Consider the following 25,120-nt stretch of genomic DNA (forward strand, 5'->3'; position numbering starts at 1 on the left):
ATTTCTGGAAGTATCAGTTACTTCTATAAGTACCATCAACAGCCATTTTTTCTTTAAATATATATATGTGGATTTACAATTGCYTCTTACTCATATTCCAGGCTGGAGACCATACAGACCGGCACTCAGAGTGAAAGAGTAGTAAAAATGAATCTTCAACACCTCCAAAAAAAAAAAGACCAGGCAGTTTTTTAGAGGATGACCAGATACAGCAGTCATATGCATCATCTCCAGCAGGTGCTAAGTGTCACAACCAGGAAGAAATGAGTCTATTTTATGGAGTTGCTGACCTCCACAGACCATTACCTTAGAGCTTGATGTTCCTGCTCAAGCTCTTACAAAATTCAAATAACCACAGATCATAAGTAGTTCCCTCCTGCTCTGGGAATTTGCATCTGCTTGCTCCAATCTACTTGCCACTAGTTGTTTTGGGGGGAAAGAGGTTTGTGCTTCTTTTTTGCTATTTTCTACATCATAAAAATGTTCACTACTCACTGTAAATCTAGATGATTAGAAAACATTTTTTTTAAGTAAAACTTACTTCTTACTGTCTGTACAACTGCTTATTCACAGCATCAAAGGGATGATTAGCCTCACGCTGGAGAAGCTTAGTGCCAAAGATTCTTCAGCCTTCAGGTATTCCAGCAAGTTTGACTTTTCAATACATCAGAAAAGGCGATTTTTCTTTAGGGATGACAGCTTCCAGCAGTTATATAGTTCACATCCTTAAACTGTGTAAACATATATGCGCTATGATCTTTAATATCAAATGAGAACAAAGAGAGCTCAGGAAGACACTRCCATAAATTTACAGGTCAGTCCCTCCATTCTCGTCCCTCTGTTCTCATAGCAACACGCTATCCTCTTCATTACTTATACAGCAGAGGTAGCTCTACATTTATCAAAGGAGCTAGCTGTAATACGATCCTTACTTCACAAGATCATATCATAGCAAATATATTTGTGGAAAGGTATATGCTGTATACAGTAGCTGTAGTCTTAAAAAGTAGCTAYGTTTCCAGATATCAGGGACCTTGCTCAGTTTGCTAACGTGTAAGAACTGCTACTGTAAAGGAGCCCTGTCAAAAAGCATTCCTATTTTCTAGCAACGGAAATAGTTTATCTATAAAGAACATTTTTGATTTTTCTCACAGATACTCAAGCATCCGGTCTATGTGGATTATTTATGAGCATTCTGGTGTAACTATCATAGCTGACACAATATTGATGAGAAATAACAACCTTTCCCTTCACTTTTATTTCCAGTATTAGAGCTATTGATGGCTTGAAAACTAACGCAGACTGGGATGCACTGACTGTGATCTAAATACATTGCTACTACAGTAAAAAGTAAAGGAACCCAGTAGAGCACTATATTCCCCAAATGAAGGGGTGCAATGGACCCATTAACCTCTACCTAATCATTCAACCTCTTTACCGAACTTGAAGACATCTGAGACATCCAAGCCCAGCTTTGTTCCTGCTGCCAACACAGACTAACAGAAATGATATTTTTAACAATTAGGATGTTTTAAAAGTTCAGCAAGACATTTAAATAAGATACTCAAAAAGAACAGCAGCATCTCAGACTGATAGATAGCAGTCTTTTAATTACAATTATTCTTTAAAAATAATATAGGCACTCAAATAAAAAAAGGGAATTGCAAACTGGTTTTCTGAGAGGTGAGAGTCGCATTTCTAAAGCTGAAATTCAAAGCTCACATTATTAAGCTACAACAGAATGAATCCAGGATATTTTGCTCACTGATAGCTTGGAATATGTTCTTCTCCTCTTAAAAGCAGGTCTGTGATGCTCTTGTCCTGCRGATTCCAGCACTGAGTACAGCACTCCAGGTGTGTCTCATCAGTGCTAAGCAGAGGGCAAGAATCATCTCTCTCAACCTACTGGCTACACTTTTTAGGATGCTGATGGCCATCTTTGTCCCAAAGGCACATTATGTTTGTTCAAGTTGGTATCCACGAAGACTCCGAGGTCCTTCTCTGTAAAGCTGCTCTCCAACCAGTCAGCTCCCAGGCTCTACTGGGTATTCCTCCCCAGGTGCCAGCTCGACATTTTTCTGTTGAACATCATGAAGTTCCTCTCTGCCCATTTCTCCAGCCTGTTGAGATCCCTTTAAGCAAGTATTGGCYGCAGTATCAACCCTGGGAGATACTAGTGCCCTCCAACTACGTTTTGTGCCTCTGATCACAACACTGAGCCCAACAGATCAACCAGTTTTTAGTCCACTTCACTTACCACTTATCTAGCCCACGCTCCATCAACTTGTCTATGATGATGTTATGGGAGATGTTCAGAAATCTTACAGAAGTACGAGATAAATATTCACTGCTCTCCCCTCATGCACAAAGCCAGTCATCTCATCACAGAAGTCAACAAGTTGCACACTTTTTCAAGTTATTTTTATGAAAGGTAGTAATGGTTGTACAGGATTTCCCTTAGTCCAAACATGAAAACATTTATTGACGTAAAAACCTTTTCTCTACAATAGCCAAGAGATATAAAGGTTGCAGTGTTTTCTGTATTTTAAGTGACTCATCCAAAACTAAAAGGACTTAAAGTCAACAAAGAGAAATTAAATGGGACAGATTCATCTGGTATTCAATCCAGTCGCTTTAGTGAAGGACACAGTGCAAGTTCCTTAGGCACTCGAATGCAGTTAAGATACCTAGATACCTCTGAAAAAAATTCTTTGTAAAGTCCAATTCTCATGAATTTAATTTAAAGTTAGGCTCCAACTTGTGTGTTTCTTTTTTAATCCTCATCAGATCCAAGTGAAAAACTACAAGCTTGCAATCTTATAGACCAGTATTGCTTTGAAAATCTGAACCAAGTAGCAAGTCCGGTTAAGTAAATYTAATGAACACGGTAATTTTAAGATTCACAATTATAGCACCTCAAATATCCCCATCACTTTTTCTTCAGCACATGAACAAATCTGACAAGATACAGTACTATTCTGTGTACTTTAAACTGAATCTATTTCTATTCAAATAGAAAACACCAACCTTAAAAAAAATCTAGAAAATAACTGCAACAGATACACAAACTAATTGAGAGAAAATTTATGTTAAGCTGTGGAGTTGCCTAAATGCACATCAGCATGCATGCAAATAATGACATAAAGGTATGAATCATTCAAAAAACAAATTAACCCTCTCCAAACACACTCCCCCCTTAAGTCTGTTTTAAATCATCAAATTTTACGACCTAAATGGTGATTAAGTCATTTTTACATATGCTTTCCTTCCAGACAGCAACAGTATCACTTCAAAATATTTATCTATACTAGAAATTAAACTGATCCTCATTTTGTTTTGTTTGGGGCAGTCCTTTTACCCTTTAGCAGAGACCAGAAGCTTGCATGGTGTATCTGTTATGATCAGTGTTGATAGTCAAGGCACTCCTTTTGGTGCAAGGAGGGCTTTTTCTAACCATTTATGCTCTCCCACCAACATTCCCAATCCTTTCTAGATTTCAGCACATTCAGTTAAACCATGCACCATACTAGGGCATTCTTTCAGAAGACTTCAAGAGTTAGTTACACATTTCACCAGCCCAGCTACAGAAACAAGTCTCCACATCCAATCTAAGAATCTGTATGTCCTTACTAAACACTAGAAACACAGCCATTTTTCAAATATTAATCTTGCCTAACCAGTTACATGCAAGGCATAGTTGCATAAGTCAGAACTGATGTTCCATCCCTCCCTCCTCCTGAGTTTGTTGAAGATGACAAATTCAGATCTGTCAATCATCTGATATAAAAAAAACATTTTCTGAGTATAAGCCTTCAGAGAAGTGAAGTGACAAGGAATCACCAAGATGTTACAGACTTTGAAAGGTGAAATGCATAAGTATTTTCCTATTCTGAGTGAGCAGAATTGCCTAAGATAGATTATGTTATGCTATCTTCAGAATGAAAGCCAGCAGATAAGCACCAAAATATTAGTGAGAAAAAACACAGGATAAACGTGATGGGTCATTGCAGGTTGTTTGTTTGTTTGTTTGACACTTGCTAAGACAGCACTAACATGCAACATCCAAAATTAAACCAGTAGGCTCCCAAGACCTAGTCCCTGATTGTAACATCTGCACTTTTTTTTTAAAAAAAAAACAAAAACAAAAACAAAAACTTAGACATTCACTGTAAAATCTGTTTGAAATTACAGAATAACAGTCAATTCTCAAGTAGTAGGGCTCAGCAGGATCTGATCGAAAGAAAGGAGAAAGCACAAACATCAATTTCAAGTTTTATTTTGATACTGGTGGAACATAGAACCTCTTCTCACAGTGGCAGCATCTGCAGAGCTGTTACAAAAACATTTCATACTCTAATACACCACAGAGATTCAGAAAAGGAGCAAAAAGCACAGGTTTCCACATTGCTTGAACACTTCATACCAACATTTGGGTATACTGAGTCTTAAATAAGAGATAATTTAGAAATAATCTGATTTTACATATACATTGATCATCTCAGTCTTCATGCACAAATTCATTTTACTTTTCCTTACAGTCCCCAATGTTTTTGGAAACTTTTACCTGCTCTAAACGGTATATTTTCACTTTAAATTACTTGAATAATTACAAAAGTGTGCAAATTGTTTGGAAAGATAGAAACAACACTAACACAATATACAGACAGCTTGGTTTACAGTTAAACACTTACTAAAAGGCAGTTAACATTTTTAATTACACTTTCATTACCTAAAATAAGAGAATAAGTTATATAAAATAGACCATCTCATTTTCAGCCTCTTCCATTTCTGCAGATTTGGTCTTTGAAGCAACACTGCAGTCAAATATTAAGATTATTTTTCTAAGATTGAGACAAGCCCCTTTTAGTTCAATGGCAGCTTAATGTGTTTAGTACAAATTATTTCTGTCCCAGATTTTCTATATTTGGCACAGGGATGTTTGATACCCAGGAAAAAAAAAAAAAGCTGTGGGAGTGAAGACGACAGACAGCATTGCATATCTAAAATTCTTTGAGGGCAACACGAAAAGTAGTCTTTGTTTAAAAACYGAATGCATAAACTTGAATGTTTCTTTTAAGAGCTCATTAGTGTTTTAAGGACAATTTTGATCAAATCTGCAATTCCTTGCACAAACAGACACAAGACTGTTTTATTAGTTTTATTCCCCTACGCATGTTGTCTTCTCAGATATATGCAACTGTTTACACACAAAAATAAGTAGACTCCTTTGAATTACTGAACAAAATTAATTTCAGAACTCGAAATGCTTAGTGGTACAAATGCCATCTGCAGCAGGAAAAGCTTGAAGAAAATTACTTAATGTTCCCAGTGCTTCTAAATGTGTAACCTTTTTTAATTACGTTTAAAGATCCCCATAAGTGCATCATGATCTGCATGAACAAATCCAGATGGCAGAAGTTTCAGTAAACTGCAGTGAGTTGCTTCAATGGTAAGAAAAGTAAAGTTGCAGGAGGGTCTTCAAAATCATCCTTCCTGTAAATTCCTAATCGTTCCKACATAAAAGCAACTCGCTACATTTCATTTAGGCTATTTTGTGGAAGAGCATCTTCCTAAATAATAAATGGAAACTATCTGGCACACAAGGAACCACCAGTGTACTTTCAAGTAGCTCTAAAATCCAAGCCATTACTAAGTCAAAGGGAAAAAAAAAAAAAGTTCTTCAAACATCCAGGAAATTGAATGTGACTTCTAAGCAGCTGTCATTGTTATCAAACTCATGCTGAATAAGAATCTTAAGTGTAGCTTGTACCCTCATCACAATGCTGCTAAGAACTTCTGCTGCAAGGGAAGTTAATGCAAGTCTTTTAAAAATTTACCAGCTTCTGAATTATGTCAGACACACTTGACATTTTTGAAAACAGTTAATTCCTTAACATAGCAGAAACTGTATTGACACTTATACTGTGCTTTTGGTCTACTTTTACTGAAATCTGGGCATTACACACCACCCATACGTATGTCCCAGCTGGATACCAAGTGACATCACTCTAGTGCAGATCTTCATTAGCTACTTCTGAAAAGCAGACTGCAGGTACCATTTCTAGGGTCTCCAACTTTTAGGCATAAAATTGACAAATTAAGACACTATGGAAGCTTGCACAAGACATGACAACTTGAAATCAAATTAAAAATGCAGAAGATACTTTAAAAATTTGGTTACTTTGGAAGACTACACAGTAGATGTTTCATGTAACTTTGTTATTGTTAATAAATTCTAAGCTAATTTGAAAAGTGTCATTTCCAAACAATAGCTGCTTTATGCCTTGAAAATATAAAAGAAATGTCTTCATAGCCTACAGTATTGATGAGAAATTAACACCTGAAATACTCATAAAGCTCAAACACATTCACAAACATTTCACCTAGGTTTTTGCTAAACCTTGTCTGAAGAGCTTTATTTTCAATGCGTATTAACTGCAACCTTCAGTTTCTGTTTTGATTATGGCATGCTCTTCTTAGGAAAGACTACTAACACAAGAAAGGCTGGCTGTCAATCCTTTCATCCCAAGATACACATTATAAACACTACACAAACATGTAATTCCAGATTTCAGGTCAATAATGTTCTTGGAATGAAAGATGCATGTGTATGTACTTTCAAGCTTGTAAAACAACATCAAACTAGTTAACCTAGTATTTTCCAGACTCATGCAGATAGTACTTATACCAGCAGAAAAATCTCCAGTGGGAGCATTGTTTATTTTGAACATAATTTTACCCACTGATGAATATTATTTTAACATCTTATTTTGTTTGCAAGAACTATCTGGTACAGTCAGTCTTCCTCAAATAGTGTTAAACAGGAGATAAATGTCAAGATGAATGRTCTTTTTAACTTGCAGAAAATAATCACAAACCTGTTCTAGGGTCTAAGAAGTGCCAGCTGTCAAAATCCAGCATTTTAAATTTTGTTCCTCTCTCCCTACCTCAGTGCTTCTGTCCAAAGTTTTGGTTTCTTTCTAACTATGCTTATAATAAAAAATTCCTCTTTCATTTTTCCCATCAACTGAAGGAAGGGCTCTGAGGAAACTCCTACTGGGTAAGAAATTGAAACCAAAAGCRCTTCAAGATGATAGGTACAATCATGCTTTTTTTCCTATTTTGTACCCAAAAGCTGCCAAGTTAATATTAGCATTCTCATATCATGATTGCAATGAAGTACTGATAAATCTAGTACCTTTGGATAAGCTCAACATCACAAACAAGTCAGGTATTTAAGATAACCTATGTCTGCAACTAGCAGAGTCCACCAGAATATTCATCTTCCTCCTCCTCAGCMTGAGAGCCCACAGTGGCTGGTCCTCTTGCTTTGTCTTGTGCAGCATTTGGTGATTTCTTCTTGATTCCACCTCCTGGGACCACCAAAGTAAGACCTAGTTTGGCATACTAAAAAAWACAAGACAATTTTAACTTCTATACTCACACAGTAGTAAAGTTTACTTGAATTACACTACACAGAATTCACTGGAGTTAACAATACACACATAAAGTGAGTCACATTCAGTACAGAAAACTGACTGAAGATGCTCTCAGAGTATATTTTTCAGGTTTAGAATAAGACTAACATTGCTTCACTTTTCCATCTAATGCTTTGGTAAGTGAGAAATAAGATCTGTCTATTATAAAATTATAGACTACTTTATAAAACAATCTGGCCACATCACAGTTTCAGATTTTCATTCAAGTTCTATGTAAAAAGCACCTTCAGTGTGTAGCTTGGTGCACACTACCTAGTGATAGTTCATATAAAGAGTCTTACAGATGTTTTACAGTAAAATTAATACCTTTACTATAATGCTAAATTGTAAAGATTGGGTAAAACTAGACAACATATAAAATGTAGATGGCTGGATGTCTCCTTTACTTCATGGCTGCTACTTTCTTCAAATAGAAAAAAAAATCTTTTACTAATTAGTAAGTAACATTGGTAATTTGTAAGGGAGTAAGTGCTTAAAAACCCCACCCACCAACACTATCCTGYAGACATCACATTCCAACCGTAAAATGATTACACAAGCATACTGGCTATATGGTATTTCTGAGCTAAAGCATTTGCAGTGAAGCGTTCCATCATCAAAAGGAACAAGGCAAAATGGAACTTAATCAATTCTTTACACACTCAGCATATCCACTACAAACTGCTTTTTCATCCAAGTCTTCCACCATCAAAAAGTTGCAACAATGCAAGACTTCACAGCTGCAGGCAGCAAAGTGAAAAATATGAAAAGTTCATGGGCACAAGATAAGAGGAAAGAGTAAGCTGCAAAAAAATACATGAATCTCTCTCTCTACTTTTTCTTCTGAATAAAAGATTATGAAAAAAATACAAGAACTGTCTACTTACATCATTGTCCATGTACTTGAAAAGTGGTAAATTACAAACTTCAGAAACTTGATCCTGATCTTGCTGGTCATACCCTTCTAAAAGTTGCTCTAGTGCAGCACAGTCTTCACTTCCATTAAACCCTGGTATACTTCARAAAATTCAAAGTTCATTTAAGATATTTCAGACATCCACTCAACACCTAGCTRTTTGTCTTTAAATATTGCTCATTAATATCAGAAGAGTAGGCAGCTTGTAAGAATCTGATGACCTGCTCATTCTATTAAACTGTCCAATCACTTTGATTTCCCTAGGTACCTAGAAACTTTAACTTTCCTCAATATTATAATTTTCTACATGCAAATTAATCAGAGTTCTGAGACACAATATTGGCATTTTCAATTTTTGCTGACTAGTCAATAAACTTTTCTTCCACTGTACATACAGAAAAATTTTGTACTGAATTTCTATACAAATTACATATTGAGCACTTGGAAAATATGATCAAGCTGTTTAAAGATGGATCTTAAACTTATTACTAAAAATAAAGTATGTTTAACTTGAACACATGTTCAAGTCATTTCCCTAAAAATGTAGTATAAGTAAAAATATGTAGTTTGAGTATTTTGTCACTGAAGTTCTAAYGAAAGCTGAAATGAAGAAAGTTGCTGGAAAAGCATCTGGAACCATGGTTTAAGTACTAATCCAGATACTGATAGCAGAACACTCTCTTGAATGCACAAAAAGTTATCTTCTTCATTTCAATGTATTCAATTGGACTAGTTCCTGCTTTCTTAATCATTTTTCAGTTCAATCAAGTGTTCAAAGAACACAAAAAAAGGAATGCTTCTCTTCTTCCACCRTGACTAAAATCCAAGCACAAGGGTAAGATCTCCTACTTCAGCCCAGCCACAATAATTCACAAGCAAAGATTTTTTTTTTTAAAAAAATATACTCAGATGAAYCTTTTCCTCAATCAAATTACCACACTAGATAGCGGTATCCATGAGTAATCAATTAAACTACTGTGTATTTTAAGACTGCAATCCACATTTCTATCCTCAAATCATAATAAAACAYAGTAATCACAAGTTAGAATTTCAACTTTTAAAGGGGGGCAACACCTAACATGACAGAAAAAAAATCTGGAAAAAGTAAACTCAGTTAGCAATTTCCAGAAAGTCCCCCCTTTAATTCTGAACATTTGTTTACAACTGTTAATGCATCTCTGCATCTCTGTTCAGTCTGAAAAATAAACAACTYGAAGACAGAAAACATTGCAGGACATCAGTAAGGCAAGAACTCCAACCATAATAGTATTCTATTCAGTTYTTATCAATGAAGAGATTTGAAGAAYGTCTATTTTCCCTCTCATTTTACTTGTCACATGTAAGTACCCATTTATAACTAACCTTTTGTTTTAGGTTCATAAAAGTATCATCATAGCAATTAGAGCTAAATCTAARGACTGAAAAACCATTTCCCAGTTGTTACCTACTAGAGAACATTAGAACATAATGTTCTTACTAGAACATTAAGTCAACAGAAGTACAGGCTTAAAACTTATTTCAAGAGAACGCTTCCAGACCTCTTTAATAAGGCTAGATCTACATGAATAAACACTCAGCTTAAATTTAGAAAACAGTAAAGCAGATTTACCTATAGCTTTCCCTCACACATCTTTCTGCAGCAACATAATCATTTCTGTGAAGATGAACCAAGACTTGAGCAATAGTCTTCTGGAAAAAAACAAAAAAACATCCTTATAATTTACTGTTTGTTCCTCTAAAGAATCATGAGGAAGTTGCTGGACTGTTAATATTTAGCATGAAAAGATCAGTAGASTCTGTAATGATCATACTTAGTGGAACAAGTGGGTCAGAACAATGCAGGAAAATGGTTGTAAGCCAGATTCCCATCTGGTATTAAAACAGATTAGCTCCTGTAACATTGTGATCAACTGTTGCACCAAGCAAGGCCTATTTTATTTTATGTTTTTCTCTTTCTGTGGTTTGTAAGGCTAAAACCTCACAACTAGCTAAAATTCTTATTCAGAATTCAAAAGCAAGTAATTCTAGTAYGAATGGTGGAAAAAACAACCTCTAGACTAATGCAGACCAGATAATCCTATAAAAAAATACAATCAGAAAATGCCCATGCCTTCTCTTTTTCCTCTTCCTTCCAGTTTCAAGACAAATTAGTTCACCTTCCAAAACAGAAGACCAAATCAGTTTGAAGGCTCATCCATTAACTATTATAGTCCAGTAGTTTTGGCAAGATACTGTTATCTACAGGTTCCCCAGAAAAACTGAAAATACATCACCAGAAAATGTCACCTAGATTTTTACCTTATAGCATGTTGGATAATTTTCAATTTCCTTATAAATACTTTTTTCCTTTTGCAGAGACAATGCAGCCTCATCTAATCTAAAAAACAAAAACCAGTTACGACAATCAGTACTATGAAATCAGCATAGTGAACCACAAGCTACTAAGTCTTCATAGGTGGCAAAATCCAAGTTATTTAACTAAACTAATTCACCTGCAAGTTTGCCTCAATCAAAAAAAACAACACAGCTAAAATACACCACAGGTCTTACTGACAGAGTAGATTTAAAGAAAAAAAAAAAAACACACACACAACCAACAAGTCCTTTTGTATACATGCAAGCCAAGAACGTATCGTATTTATTCACGTGCATTTCATAACAATTCACAAGATGAAAGCTTGTAGAATATCCCCAATAGATTTCTCTATGTCATTAGGTTACTAAAGATTTTGTTTAATATAAGCTATCAATACATCTGATATTCACRAATTATCAAGATAGTCATAGAAACCAGTTTCTAGTTTGAATAYCCCTTTTAATCACTGTGTTCCAAACTTTTAGAAATGATTCAGCATACGAACTATAAAGTAGCAAAGCAACCAAATATTTCAGAAGTTCAGAAGATATGCTGACTTGCTCTTTTACTGAAAAGATTTTCAAGTTTCTTTGCAAGTTTCTTTTTTGACTGCAACCATACCATGAAACACAGCTCAGAAAACAGTTAGAAATACAAACTAGGACAATTTCTTAAAGGAGCTGTGCAATTCAGTTAAGCAAGTCTATGCTAAACTGAAGGTCAAGTTTTGTGACAGCAACCAACAAGAAATTGCTATTGAGGCTCTAAGTCATACTCTAAGAAGTCTAGAATCAAACTGTTACAGCCTTTCTTCCCTCAGGTTAGTCCCTTAATTCCCCTATTTTATATTCCCCAGCTATAAAAGACTTTCAAGAACTTACTACAAAGCACAGTTGGATGAAAAAATAATTTCATGAAGTAGTTTAAGAATTAATAAATATTGGGGTATGTCCTTTCTAGATATTCTTCACTAAACACAAAAGTTTTACAGTTTGCACCTTCTGCCATCCCAGAACACAAAACAGTAATTCCTGGATGAATGTGGTAGTCCAGTATATCCTCCCACAGAAACCGAAATTTAGTATTAGGCACTTCTCAGAAAATAACTTCGAGTAATAGTATACAAACSTAACAGCAGTCAGCGAAATTCACTATTAAATTGTATTTCAAAAAGATAGGTATAAAGCTATACCTGCGTCCTCTGACTAGAAGTCTTGACGCCTTCCCTAGCATTTCTAAAGCTTGCCGTAAACGTTCTTCATTCTAGAGAAGAACAAAAAATTTCATACATTCGTATTTCATTTCCATAGGATTAAGACCACTAGATCTTAACCTAAGTATGCTGTCTGTCGCTCAAACAACTTTTCTGCTATAGCTCTCAAACTGAAAGGAAACATGAAGAGTATTGGGGTACACAAGTCCCACAGCCAGCTCCCTCCCATATGGATCTAGAAAGCAAAGCAAAAAAAATTCCCCCCCAAAATGTTACAGCTGTGAGATCTGTTCTACATCTTGGTAAAATCTGCCTGTATGTGTCATTCACATCAAGACATGTACAGCATCCAGACTGACAGTAGATAGGAGAAAGTCTCTGTTTAAATTTCCTCTGGATAATACTCCTTCCCTCTCCACACTGCCTGATAAAAGAGAGGAAAGCTTACAACATATGAAAATGCAGATTCTAACTGCAAAACTGAGAAAAACATACACAAAGAAAATCAACTCCTCACTTCTATAATTTAAGAAGTCTTCAGCTCCATTACCTGGCCACTGTTGTGAAAGGAATGAAAAAATAATTTAAAATCCAAGCTCAGGTTTTACTTAAACTTACAGCTGATCCTAAACACCAATTCCTTCAAGTCAGTCTACTTTCAGACATTGTAAATTTCTTTGCTTGCAAAATAAGAAACAGTTAAACTTACTTCAAACACTGATGCTGCCTGTTGATAGAGCTGTACAGCCTTCTCTGGGCTCACATTTTCAATTAACCTGTAATGAATATTAATCATTTATCTTTAGATCAAATTAAGATATCTTTACCTAAAAGCATCAACAAGACAGGGATAAAAACAGAGCAATACCAACACCAAGCATGCATTCTAGCCACCAATGACTTACTTTCCAGCCCGTTCCAGTGCAATAGCTGCTGTGTCTGGTGTTCCATTCTCCAGGTACATCATGCTGGCTTTCTCAATCAGCTGAACYGCTTCAGGAAGCCTCTGCATCTCCTGCAAGACAGAGTTGGAAGGACATCACTATCAGGAACTCTGCTCATGTATAATGMACCAAATGAAGGCAAGCTGTAATACTGTATTTATTTAGATGTCTTGACTTGTAAGGAGACAAAATAACRGAACATATATAATCATACAGACATGTAAAAATGTGCCTTCTGCATTACCATGCATTTGTAAAGGGACAAGTCAAGCATTCAGTTCAGCAAACTCCTTATATTCTTTCAATTAAGCATAGAGGTAAGTAACCACACAGGCAGTCACTTACAGTGATACAGTCAGTCCAACTAGTTCTCCCTCTGCAGATTTCAATTAGGCAGTAAATATGTTAATAGTAGTCTAATTAAACAAGCAGCTAGAGCGCATCTAAACAGCAGTCACAGATCTACTGAGCTTCCCCTAGAGCATCAAACACTAGATTATGATTTCAATTTTTATTCACAGATTTGAGGAGCTAGCGGAAGTTGACAAATTCCATAAAAGTGACTTGTAAGTAGCAACCTTAATATGCACTGATTTAAATAAAGCTCAAATTATTTCGCCTAGTAATCTACACAACTACTGAGTAACTAAAGCACACTCAAAAAGATCACTATCAGGATTCTGATAAGCAACCAAATTAGACCAGCAGAGTTAAYGATCATAAGGTTTATAACGATCTACTGCATGAAGCTTGGAGATGTCACCAAAACTTTACTGAAAGGTTAGGCAACACCTAACTATATACATGATATCACAGGGTTATTGGATTGTCAAGTCAGTATTTAGCAAATATGCATTTAAGAATTACGTAAAATATATACTACCCTATGTAAAATATAGGAAAAAAACATTTCTCTCACATGAATAAAATACTTTGACCAAGAATGCAATTTCAACAGCCTATAAAGCAAGTACTGCTGGCACAGACAGGCAAAACAAAATGGTCTTGTCACAGTACAACTTCTAAATATTGCTGGATACACTTTTATTTTAGTGATCCCAACAGAAATAAAAAGATCAACACAATCCTCTAACGAAACCTGACCCTCCCAATCCTCTCTTCAGAGCTGCTCTTTTACTGACACTATCAGAAAAAAAAACTTAGCATTATGTGGTAAATCGAGAACTCGAATATGACCTTACATCCCTTACTTCGATCTAGCCTGACTTGAGTGCACAATTACTTTTTTCCCCCCCCATGTAATGCATGAACTTGCGGAAGTTTAAAGTAGAACTACCACCCTTTTGCTACCCTCTGATAAGGCCTTCATCTTTCTTTCTAAAGAACAAAAGAAAAAAAAAAGAAAGAAATCTTGCAATTATAATGCAACTTCCCTAAACTAGTGAGGGTTTTCATGGGGACTATGAGTCAAAAGACCACAACTACTTTAACATGCAATTCATTTACATATATTTTGAAATAGTTCAATGYACAATATTCTTCACTGTAAAGAAAGCTTTTTGATAAAAACTAGTCAACAAAAATACCTTTAACATCATGCCAGCTTGTTCATAAGCTCTGTAAAGAGAAAGTTAAGATTTAGTTAGACATGGTGTATATCAATAAGCTGTAACATGTGTCTTGTTATGCAGCAACCTGCATCAGCTATCACTTTCCTGTTAATACCTGAAGCTTGCACATCCCCAAAACATTAGTATTTGATTTGATTTGATGAGACAACACATCAGTAAGACGATCCTTCATCAATGAAGTATTTCAACCGGACTTTCCACTCTCCCATGAAAATCTATTCTTACAATCCAATCCACTGGCAACATTTAGATTGTTAGTCATTACTTGCTTGCTTTAAAGAAACATGTAAGTAAAGTCAACAGTAGAAAATTGCAAATACAGTTTATTTAAGAAAAAAATAATTGACATTAAAAGGTGGTGGAAGATGTCAAGATTATCAGTTTCTTCAGTTTCTTCTACTGCAGTTTTTCAGACTTTCCTAGCCCATGCTTTCAGTGAACAGATTTTGAACTAGTGAAACAAGCCAAACCATACCACTTGCTACAGCAAAATTATATATCATGTTCTGGAAAACCAGTTTCAGATCACTCAGTGCATCTGTACTTACTTGGCAGCATGGAAGAGACTAGAAGTAACAGAGTCAAAGTCAAGGACAAAAGCCATAAAAATGTAAATGCAGATTAATAAATTAGGGGAGAAAATATTATACAAGTACTAAGTTCAAAGAGATGAATCTCACAAAGGTAAATCTAAGTATGCAAGCAAAGTTTCAAAAATAAACAGATCTAAGGATGTCATAAACACAAATGCTGAAGTATAAATGTGTGCGTAAAGTCGTAAGAGCCCATTTAAAAGGTGCTCCTGGCTACTAAGTAGAACTACAAACACCATAATAATGCCAGAATTGCAATTAGTTTATGTTTGTAGGCATTCTGAAAAAACAYTCATTTCTGCAGCAGCACCTAGACATCTCAAGCACTGGTCAGGACCTTATCACTCCAGGTATTATTCCAAACACCACAAGTTTTCTACAAAAAGTTTTTTTTCAGTTTTCCCACTCACTGCACACAAGAAGAGTCCTGTAAGAACTTTGTTAGGTTGATGAAATGCGAAAACATATTAAATACATCTTCTACCAACCCTTATTACCCAGTTCTAAGTAGCAACTAGTCATCCTCTTGGAAAAAGGAGTAACAATCAATGAAAAGATACGCTTTATTGTTTTCATGTGCCTCAGCTTCCCGTAAACAGGCTTCCCTTGCCTGGTCAAACTGCTTGGCATTCTTAAAAGCAACAGCTGCAAGAAAGAAAAAAAAAAAAAAAGTTCTCAATTACAGTTTGTTATTTTTCCTTTTTTAAGCACTTCTGCTCAAGTATTTAGCCACTCAGAGAAACAGACTCTTCAGATGAGTGGTTACAGTTTAACAAGCTCTTCCAAAAGATCCCATGACAGTGTTCCTTGCTTCATTAGTCACTTAGCTACCATTAAAAACATTTGTCAACTGCACTTTGGTACCATACCTCACACACACTGCCTTTAGCTGAATACTGGAATATCACTCATTCTACATATTAGTTACAGAATTGCAAGAATACGTACATATATATATTTAATCATTAAAGGTTATACAAAACTGCTACAGCATTATAGTTTCTAGAATGTAAGAAAYGGTGCTTTATTCTGATTTCAAACTGCATGTTAGAAAAGCATGCCATCAACAATACCTACAACACCTGCAACAATACTTGGAACATCTCCCTCAGCTACTTCAGGATGCAAATGTGCACCTCTTATAGAGATTACATGTTCAAGTAGGACTTGATTTTTTTTTTCCTTTTTATTTCAAAATGTTCCAGTGACTTCCAACTGCTATCAATAACTTGCTCTTCCAACTATTTTTTTTTAATTCAGGCTTAAACAAATAGTAGGAATGCCTAGTGTTACGAGCATTTCTGCTCCCCCCAAAGATAAATTACTATGAGCAGAAAGAAGGAAACAGTTTAAGATGGTGGGGAAAAAAAGAAAACAATACASAAGAATTTTGTATTTGGTATGACACTTGCAAAAGCAGAGAACAGTTTTACTATGTCTAAAAAACATGGCAGCATCTCTACTTTACTGAGACAGTCTCAGTTGGGTGATGCTTCAAAAGGTGATGAAAAAGCAAAGTTTTAAAAACAGCTAGAATATTTGTTGTTGGATAAGGCATAAGATTTAGGAGTGGATAAGTGAACAAAGGAAAGTTTAGTTTTACAATACATAGTAATATCCATGGTAGACRTCACAATAAATTTTTTTCAAGCTTACAACTATTCCATTTCTCCAAGTATAATTTAAAATTTATTTTACAGTGCTGCTAAGAAGATTGTTTCCCTTTTTTCTTTTAACTTTAGGCTTCATAACAGTTTTACTTACATAATAACAAATTGAAAAGACACAAATTATTTGAGACTAAGATAAAAAAGTATTTTGAAAATCTAAAGCATGTTCCCATATTTACAGCCATCCATACCTGCCTTCCCATATTCCGTAGCTGCACTGTCATAATCTGGTCTCCACTTTAAGAATCCAGTTTTCAGACTAAAATGCAAGAAAAAGACCCATTAAAAACTAGTAATATTTTTATGTTTTACCTTCAAAGAACTTATGCATATTTAAAACTTTAAACAATCTCTGAAAAAGATGAATTAGCCATATGCCAATACGACTGTGGCACTGCAACAAAAATATGTGCAATTCCAAACAATGCCAGCATTAAGCACTGCAGCCATCTCTAATAGTTACCTGCCCTGTCTTAACATGCTCCTACCTCTACTCCGCACAAGTCCACTTACCTGCTCTCCAATAGTAGGCAGTCAACAAAAGAAGAATACATCCACCTATACCAACCTGGTATTTCAAGATTTCTAAYAACAAAATATATTACCAGGGATTGTGGTAAATATCATGAAGGTTTCCAGTGTTCCTCCGGAGTCATTTTTTTGCTTACAAGAATCATCAATCTCCATTCCACATACAAACAAACAAAAGAACTTACCTACCAACACAAAGACAAAGCCTCATATATTGCTCATGGATACATACACAATAGATCATGACACTAAGTGATGCTACATATTTAGCAGGGTAAAAATACACCTATCAAAATAAGGTAAGTCATCAGGCAAGAATGACTTCAATATTACTTCCTCATTAAAATATATTTATATACATACATAAAGTTAATAAAATTAAGAGTTCATATCCACATTTGTTGTAGCCAGACACTTCAGATGCAAAACACACTTATATTTGGAAAAATGGCTGTATACATTCTATATTAGCTTTGCCATTTTCACTGGGGGAAAGCCACTGTACACTGTTTCTAAAGTAAGCCTTTATATTGTGTTATTTTTATCATAGGTAGAGGCACAAATACATTGAACTGAAATACACTCTTCGAAATCTACATACAACATTCGAGTTAAGAGTATTTGTTTCAAGTGTGTTTCAGGATAAGCTCAAGTGAACTCTGCTAAATGACACTTTTGGTCAGGCAGTTTGAAGATGATGCTCTGGTAAGGGTTTGTTATGTTGAAGGTTCTCACCTCTAYGGCACTTTATACTTCTGACTCTTGATTTTTAGGTTGCTTGCAATTATTGTTATTAAAACTACAACATCTGTGAAACAATCAACTCCATTACTACAGTCTGTGAAAYTGAAACTTATAAGCAAAATGGCTGTATTCTCTATTAAAATCCACATTCAAAGGTTAGCATAGACAGATGTTAAACTTTCTAAGGTAAACATCAGCACAGATCTCTCTTTTCTCCCTTTTGTCTTTTTTCTTAATAACTTTATCAAGTGGGCAGCAGTGACTCCCCGTGACGTCCACCCACTTGTAGAGCAAGGACCCTACGCGGTCTTTAAGGACCTGCTCAGGCTCAAGGCCCCCAAGCCCTACGGTCTCCACCACCTCCTAGTCTCGGGACCGCTTTACTCTCAGCATTTGGGACAGCGAAGAGCCTTTCTGCACCCACTCCCGGCGGGCAGGGTGTGCCCCGAAGCGGGACGGGCGCCGAGCAGCCGACTCCAGCCCGGCTCTGCCGCTCGGGCCCCCCATGACGCCGCCATCTCCCCACCGCCTGCCAGGCCCCGCCAGGGGCATTCTGGGAGTTGTAGTCCGTGCGAGATTCCCGCCCCCAGCAGAGCGCCAGGGAGCACTACAGCTCCCAGGACACCTTGCCCGCACCCCCCCCCCCCCCCCCCCGCCGCCGCGGGCCAGCGGCGCGGTGAGAGTTACAAGCTGCTGCACTAATGCGGCAGGCAGCAGCTCCACCATTACGCGGCCGCGGCGGCCAGCAACGCACTCCGCGGGGCCCCGCTCGGGCAGCAAACGATACAGCGCCTCCGCGGGGCAGTCGGGCCTGGTAGTCCGGCCACAGAGCCGGCAGCCGCCTCCGTCGCTTGCCAGCTTCTTCTCCCTATCCCTCCGCCCTTTCGGCACTCACTATTTCTCCGCCTTAGCGATGTGCTCCAGCGCCTCGTTTATCTTCTGCGCCGCCATCTCCCCAGCCCTCCGCAGACGGGCGACGTGGGCGCACGCGCGCTACGGAACCGCCCCCGCTCGCGCTACGGAACGCCGCGGGGCCCACGGCACAGCGAGGGAGGGGGGGAGGCACGCGAGCTTCCGGGTCCTAACCGCGGCGGCGCGGGGCGGGGCTTAGCGCGTGGCGGGGCGTTGCTTCAGCGCGGCCGTTACGGCCGTTGCAGGAGCAGCTGCTGCAGCCTCGGGGCGGGGCAGCGTGGCGGAGGTCGTACCGTGGCGGCTGAAGGGGCTGCGTGTTTGCTTCCCAGGTGTCTGCCTGAGGAAAGTGCTCGGCCCTTCCCCGGGCGCCCTTATCTGTGGTGTCGYTTGTTGGTGCTTGGGCAGGTGACTGGCTGTCCACTTTGGTGGGAGTGGAGGGCCTGAGGCCGTGTGGTGCCACAGCCCTATTTTAGTGGTGGAGAGCTGGAAGGCACTTCYGTGCCTCGAGTCTCAAGCCCTGTCATCCCTAAAACCAACAGAAGCTGCTTAGAAAATGTAAGCGAGCACAGGCCCATGCTTCCCAGAGCTTTAAAATGGAATGACCTTCCTTATCAAACTAGGGCTSGGCTGTTCTTGCAGAGATTACAACTCGCCTTCTTACCTCCTTCTTCCACCTAGTATTATTTCTTGGTTGGCCTGTGWGGGAACGTGGATTTTTGGTTGTGTTGCAGCCATTTTGCAGGCCACTTGTGTGTAAAAAATGTACAATTAATGGATCAAAATCGCAACTTGCCCTGCTCTCTAACAAGTCTCCAGAGGTGTTTTTACTGAGACATTCTCTTCTAGCTAATTTAGTATCTGTAAAAAGCAGAGGCTGTTTCCAGTTAAGGTGGCTGCCTGGAAATCTGAAGTTGAAAGCATGAGTGGTGGCTGGGCATGCCTGAGTAGCTAATACAGGCTACTCAATTGCATACTTTACCTCAGTAATACACTCAGTAGCTGAACTAAAACACTAAAATCTTTGTTACTACCCCTTTGCTAGTTTTAGTATCACTCTGCAGTAAACCAATTTTATCATGCCTRCATCTGTGCAATTACACCTGTCACTGAAATGCAAATAACCCTGGCCCTGCTGTTCCTTTTAAGTGTTAAAGTGAAATTTTTGCCCTCAAGCCCATTTCAATATAGAGAGCTCAAATGTAAGGTCTCTCTCTCTCTCTCTTTTTTTTTTTTTTTTTTAAGACAGCATTCCTTATGCATTCCTATACTAGATTTGCACTGAAAACAAAGCAAAATCTGAAAACAAAGCTTTGTAAGTTAGGAACCATGTGTCTCTTACATATGTGTTCTGAGACAAAACTGTTGTACTGGAGTTGCCTCAGCCATTCAGATGTTCCCATAGAATTTACTCCGAAGGTAAACATGAGAGTGATGAAAACATTTGTATAAGCTATCTCAAGTGCTTCCCGTTCTACTTTAGTAAAAAAAACTTGTTCTGTAGTTCATATGTATTGASTTTCCTCTACTCCTTATTTTCCTTGAATAACAGAAGATGTAATTGAATGGGCCCRGAAAAGTGTTTATTCTCCAAACTTGGGCATGATTACTGTCTCTCAATAATCTAAATGTGAAAAATATTCATCAACATAGCAGAGCAGAAAGCAAAGGCAGAAGCTGGTTAAACTTGAAAAACTCCGTAACAGACCATAGGAGCCATTCAAAGTCCATATTACTTACAGGAATCAGAACTTYGTGACTGTTGCTACCTTAACTGGAAAAAAAAGGCAGTATTTACATGCTTTATTTCATACGTTGTAGCCATCAAACTCAGGGTTCTGARTTGCCTTCTGTATCCTAGAACAAAGTAAAAAAAAGGATATAGAGTGGTTTTCTTGTCCTTTCAAAAGTAGAACAGAGTGATTGAGGGACCACTGGGGAAAAAAAAAAAAAGCTAATGAGACATCTTGCATAATACATATTCAAGAAAGTTGCTGGCAAATGTTCACTGGTAGTAGCTAAAAATTATAGGAAGCTATGATTGGTGAGATTCTTTTGTCACTATGTCTTTTCCCTTGCCAGAATAGATTTGGCTATGTAACTGTGACCTTGCTGCAATGTGTTTCAAAAAAAGAAAAGTTTGTGTTGTGAAAATGAAATCATAGAGCTGCTGTATTAAAGGGGGAGAATAATCTCAGAGAATGCTTCTAAAMCCCCCCATTAATGATTGATTTATTTACTTTATTTGTGTTAGTGTGTTGCCTGCTGTGTTCCCTGGCTTATAAATAGTTATTCAGTTTCTGATGAAACTACTCATATGCACTGTCTGGTTACACTTCATACTGGAATGACCAGATGAAAGATCTGAAGACTAGTTTTTAATGAAATAGGGTATTCCTGGGTAGCTTTTCTTTTGTAGAAATGAAACCTCTGGAGATTTACATCTGGGAAGTGTCATATCACAGCATCTCCTGCTGAGCTGTGAATTATAATTTGGTTGTTTAAAAATGTCCAGGTACAATGTGAAAAAACACAAAGCGATAGCATTGAAAACCACAACCTTTCAGTATGTCTTACACATTTTGTTTACTAGGTAAACAACTCTGCAATAAGTCATTCACCTTTAGTCAGTCTTCAGACACTCATCACCAGTCCCTAGAGAGTTTCTGTCTGTGATCTAAAAATTTCCAGATGTGAGCCATTTTAACCAAAGGCACCAGACTGACAAAAATGAAAGGCATAAACTAACAGCTCATTTTGTCTGAAATAAATTAAAAATCACCTATGTAGATTTGACAGGGCCCTAGCTCTGGCAAAAGGCTGGAGATGGGCAGCTGGTGGACAACATCTTCAGCATTATGGCTGGGCCCATCCACAGCTGCTTTAAAGACAGCCTGGGCTTCTTTCAGAGTGCTGTTGTTGTAAGAGATCAGCATCAATACACGTCGAGACCTCTCATTGTCAACAGGCATCTATAGCTTTCCCTCTCAGACCAATTTCGCTGCCCATAGGCACTGACAAATATCAACATTGACCATTGTCTGTATTGAAAAGACTCAAAGTAATGATTTCCAGAACTAATCCTGCAGGCCCATTYGTAACAAAGAGGCAAAAGTAGTCCAGAGAGAAATTATGGTGCAGCCTCGTCTTTCCTTTGGCATGCCCTTTACAGCCCCACCCCACATGGGGCTCTGCTCTTTTTCTCTCTCCTAACCCCAACCTTAACCCCAACTGTGTAATATGGACCCTAATATTAGGCAGGGCCTGAACCTGAGTGCTCCAGTCCTCTTCCTGACCAAAATGAAAAAGTTGTGTTGGGAGCAATGTTGGTGCAGGCATGCATTTCCTTTGGGATGCCCTTCGCAGCCGCACTCCATGTGGGACTTTACACTTTCTCTCTCTCTCCTAACCGTAACCCCAGCCCTGACACAGACGCTAAGTTTAGGTGTGGCCTGAACCTTTCGCCCTCGAGCCCTCTTTCTGTCCAAAATGAAAAAAGTTGTGCCGAGAGCAACATTGGTGCAGCACGGCATTTCCTTTAGCATTTCCTTTGTGGGCCCACTCCACGTGGGGCTCTATGCTTTCTATCTCTCTTAACCCTAATCTTAACCCCTGCCCCTACCACTATCCTGCCTCCAATCTCAGGCATATTCAAACCTGAGGTGATCAGGGAGTAATCTTGGTGCCTATATATAGCCATCAATAACTCTCAGTCTCGACTGGCATCTAGAATGTTTGATTTTGCTCTCGGTATGCACTGATGACTGTCAATATTGACAATTTTCAGCCTTCCCACTCCAGAATCTATGGAAAGCTCTTCCCTTTCTGTCCTCTTCCCCTTTATTCTGAAGCATTTTTAACAGAAGGCTCTCACACCAGACTCTCTCAGTAGAAAGCTTGTTATTCCTCTCAGTGTATCCATACAGTATGAATGAGCTCTTGATGGCTTTTTCATTGCTTTGCAAGCAGTTTCTCCACAAGATGCAAAGTCCATGCTCAGTTCCTTATTAAAAGTAACATGAAAAATGAAGTTTAAAACGTGGCATTGTTTCCCAATCAAATGATATTCATAACATGACAGAAGCATGTATCCTTCAATCTGTCACTGAGAACGGTGTTTGAAATAGATCCCAGAACACAGGCAGGAAAACATCTGTGTTCACAAATTTTGAAAGCTTGATTAGCTGTTTTCACTTTTCTGCAGTATTGCCAAACTGCACAATGAATGATTCTTCCAGATACCAGCTCATACTCTATATCCATGAAATAGGAAATGAGGAAACAGAAATTAGAGATTTTCTCTCCAGTGGCCTGATCACTGAAGTTCAATTAAAGCARTAAGTCTGTCTAAGCTTTTGGTTACATGTGGCAACTGCATGGTTTTGCACTCCTGAAGCAAGATTTGCAAAGGAGTGATAACAGATTCCTTATTTTTAGCCTTACTTTGTCTACATCATTTCTCCTTAGTCTGCTTCGGAAGAGAATGTGTAGCTGTTTTGGCATCTTACTTGATTGCTTTTTAACCAGGAGGGCAATCCTGAACAGCATCTGCTACACAACATTCTCCTATTTTGAGCTAATAATGAAACTTATTAGTGTTTTGATGCTGACAGAGACACTGCTAGTAAATCTCTCAGTTGAGTTCATTTTCATAGCATGCAAAGTTTCCAAAAAAAAGAAAGAAAGAAAAGAAAAAAAAGAAAATACAGATGAGTGTGTGGTTTTTAGTATGCTAACTGTCCAGAATGGTGCCATGAGGTAATCACATCTGCTGCATTCTCCCAACATACAATTTTTTTTTCTCAGCCTAAAATACTTTCTGAGATTAATCACTTTGATCTTGTATCTGACTTTTCTACCTGATATCACCATTCATTAGATAATAATATCAGAGCATATTGGCTCTGTGAAATAGCCAATTCTCCCATTCCGAGTTATTTTCACACACTGTTATCACACTGCTGCAGTATGTGTCTGCAACAACCTCAACTGTACACTTTTGTGAAAGTCTTTTGTGAAAGAGTTGATTATCAAAAATGATGTGGCCTCCATGTAGATACGCTGTTCAAGGCTTTGTAATGTCCTAAACTCTGTTCATGGGCAGCCTGGCTGACTGAGAAGTGAGGTAATACTGTTCTCAGTGCAAACATCAGAAGGAAATAAACCCTTCAGCTGCTTTATCRCTATTAAAACTGGTGATTCTTAATCTCAAATATAGCCTTGAGATAGTTTTAAAAATCTTAAAAGAGAATTTGATGACAAGATTCCACTTGTTTGTGYGGTCTAATGACCCCTTAATTGCTTACAAAGCCTGCATCTGTATATTAACTGTTGGTCCCTAGGCAAAGGTAATGAAAAACTCATTTWGAGTCCGTGGACTGCAAAAATCTCCTTCAAGTAACCAAAGTGATTTGAAGTTTCCATCCTTTATAAAAGCTCAAACCCCTCCAACTCCTCCTCATGAATGAATACAATTAAAAGTTCTAAGAAGAATTCAGTGGGCTTCTTCATCTAAGCACACACTCTGACACCTARTTTGGTTTCACTTGTGGTTATGCACCTTCTAAAAATTGGTGAGAAGGGCTAGAAGGARTGTTCACAATGTGCATTCCCACTAGCCTCATTCTTAATCTGCTGTTTACCTTTAAAGCTTTTTATTAGTTTCCTTCCAGAAAAAAAAATCTTTACAAGTYTAGGCAGAAATTAGACGTTCTATAYCATTTTTTCACACGTACTTATATCGTGTCACTTCTCCTAGCACAGGTCTCTCAAATAAGAATGTGTGGAGGGGATTCTGAGACTGAATTAAGACTTAGGGTACCTCCATTCTGTTCATTGCTCTGCCAAACACTTTCCAAAYAGCCTCTGTGAAATGACTCCATGTCTAGCTATTTCAATTCCCTACCAGGTCTATATATGTATAACTGTTCTGTAGAGCAGAATCTCCTTGGGACTGTTACGATTTGTCATTTCAAGACTGTACAGGACCCAGTACCTTGATAATATGGTCTCATTTGGATACTGTCTGCTATATGGAAATAAAATTATACAGGCAAACAGTAGTTACTCAGTATAATAAAGCTGGTATTGAAGATAAGTGACTGAGGAAAAACAGACTAACTGTAGATGAGTAATGTCAATAGCCTTTTATCTAATGWATCACAAAATAATAGT

General features: G+C 37.7%; 1 protein-coding gene across 1 annotated transcript; it reads right to left on the reverse strand.

Annotated features, from left to right (window-relative positions):
- Nucleotides 1-4,260: 4,260 nt before the first annotated feature.
- On the reverse strand, nucleotides 4,261-19,090 carry NAPG (NSF attachment protein gamma). Its single transcript, XM_085322466.1, has 12 exons — nucleotides 18,933-19,090; nucleotides 16,954-17,021; nucleotides 15,653-15,737; nucleotides 15,048-15,065; nucleotides 14,455-14,485; nucleotides 12,869-12,978; nucleotides 12,673-12,739; nucleotides 11,943-12,013; nucleotides 10,693-10,771; nucleotides 10,004-10,083; nucleotides 8,366-8,495; nucleotides 4,261-7,407 (listed from the first exon to the last, which is right to left on the reverse strand). Exons 1-12 carry the CDS (start codon nucleotides 18,986-18,988, stop codon nucleotides 7,258-7,260), a joined length of 945 nt encoding a protein of 314 aa, XP_085178592.1. The 5' UTR covers nucleotides 18,989-19,090; the 3' UTR covers nucleotides 4,261-7,257.
- Nucleotides 19,091-25,120: the final 6,030 nt, after the last annotated feature.

The sequence above is a fragment of the Rhea americana genome, unplaced genomic scaffold (assembly GCF_003343005.1).
Source record: "Rhea americana isolate MKP2758 unplaced genomic scaffold, rheAme1 scaffold_78, whole genome shotgun sequence".
NCBI classification, from domain to species: Eukaryota; Metazoa; Chordata; class Aves; order Rheiformes; family Rheidae; genus Rhea; species Rhea americana.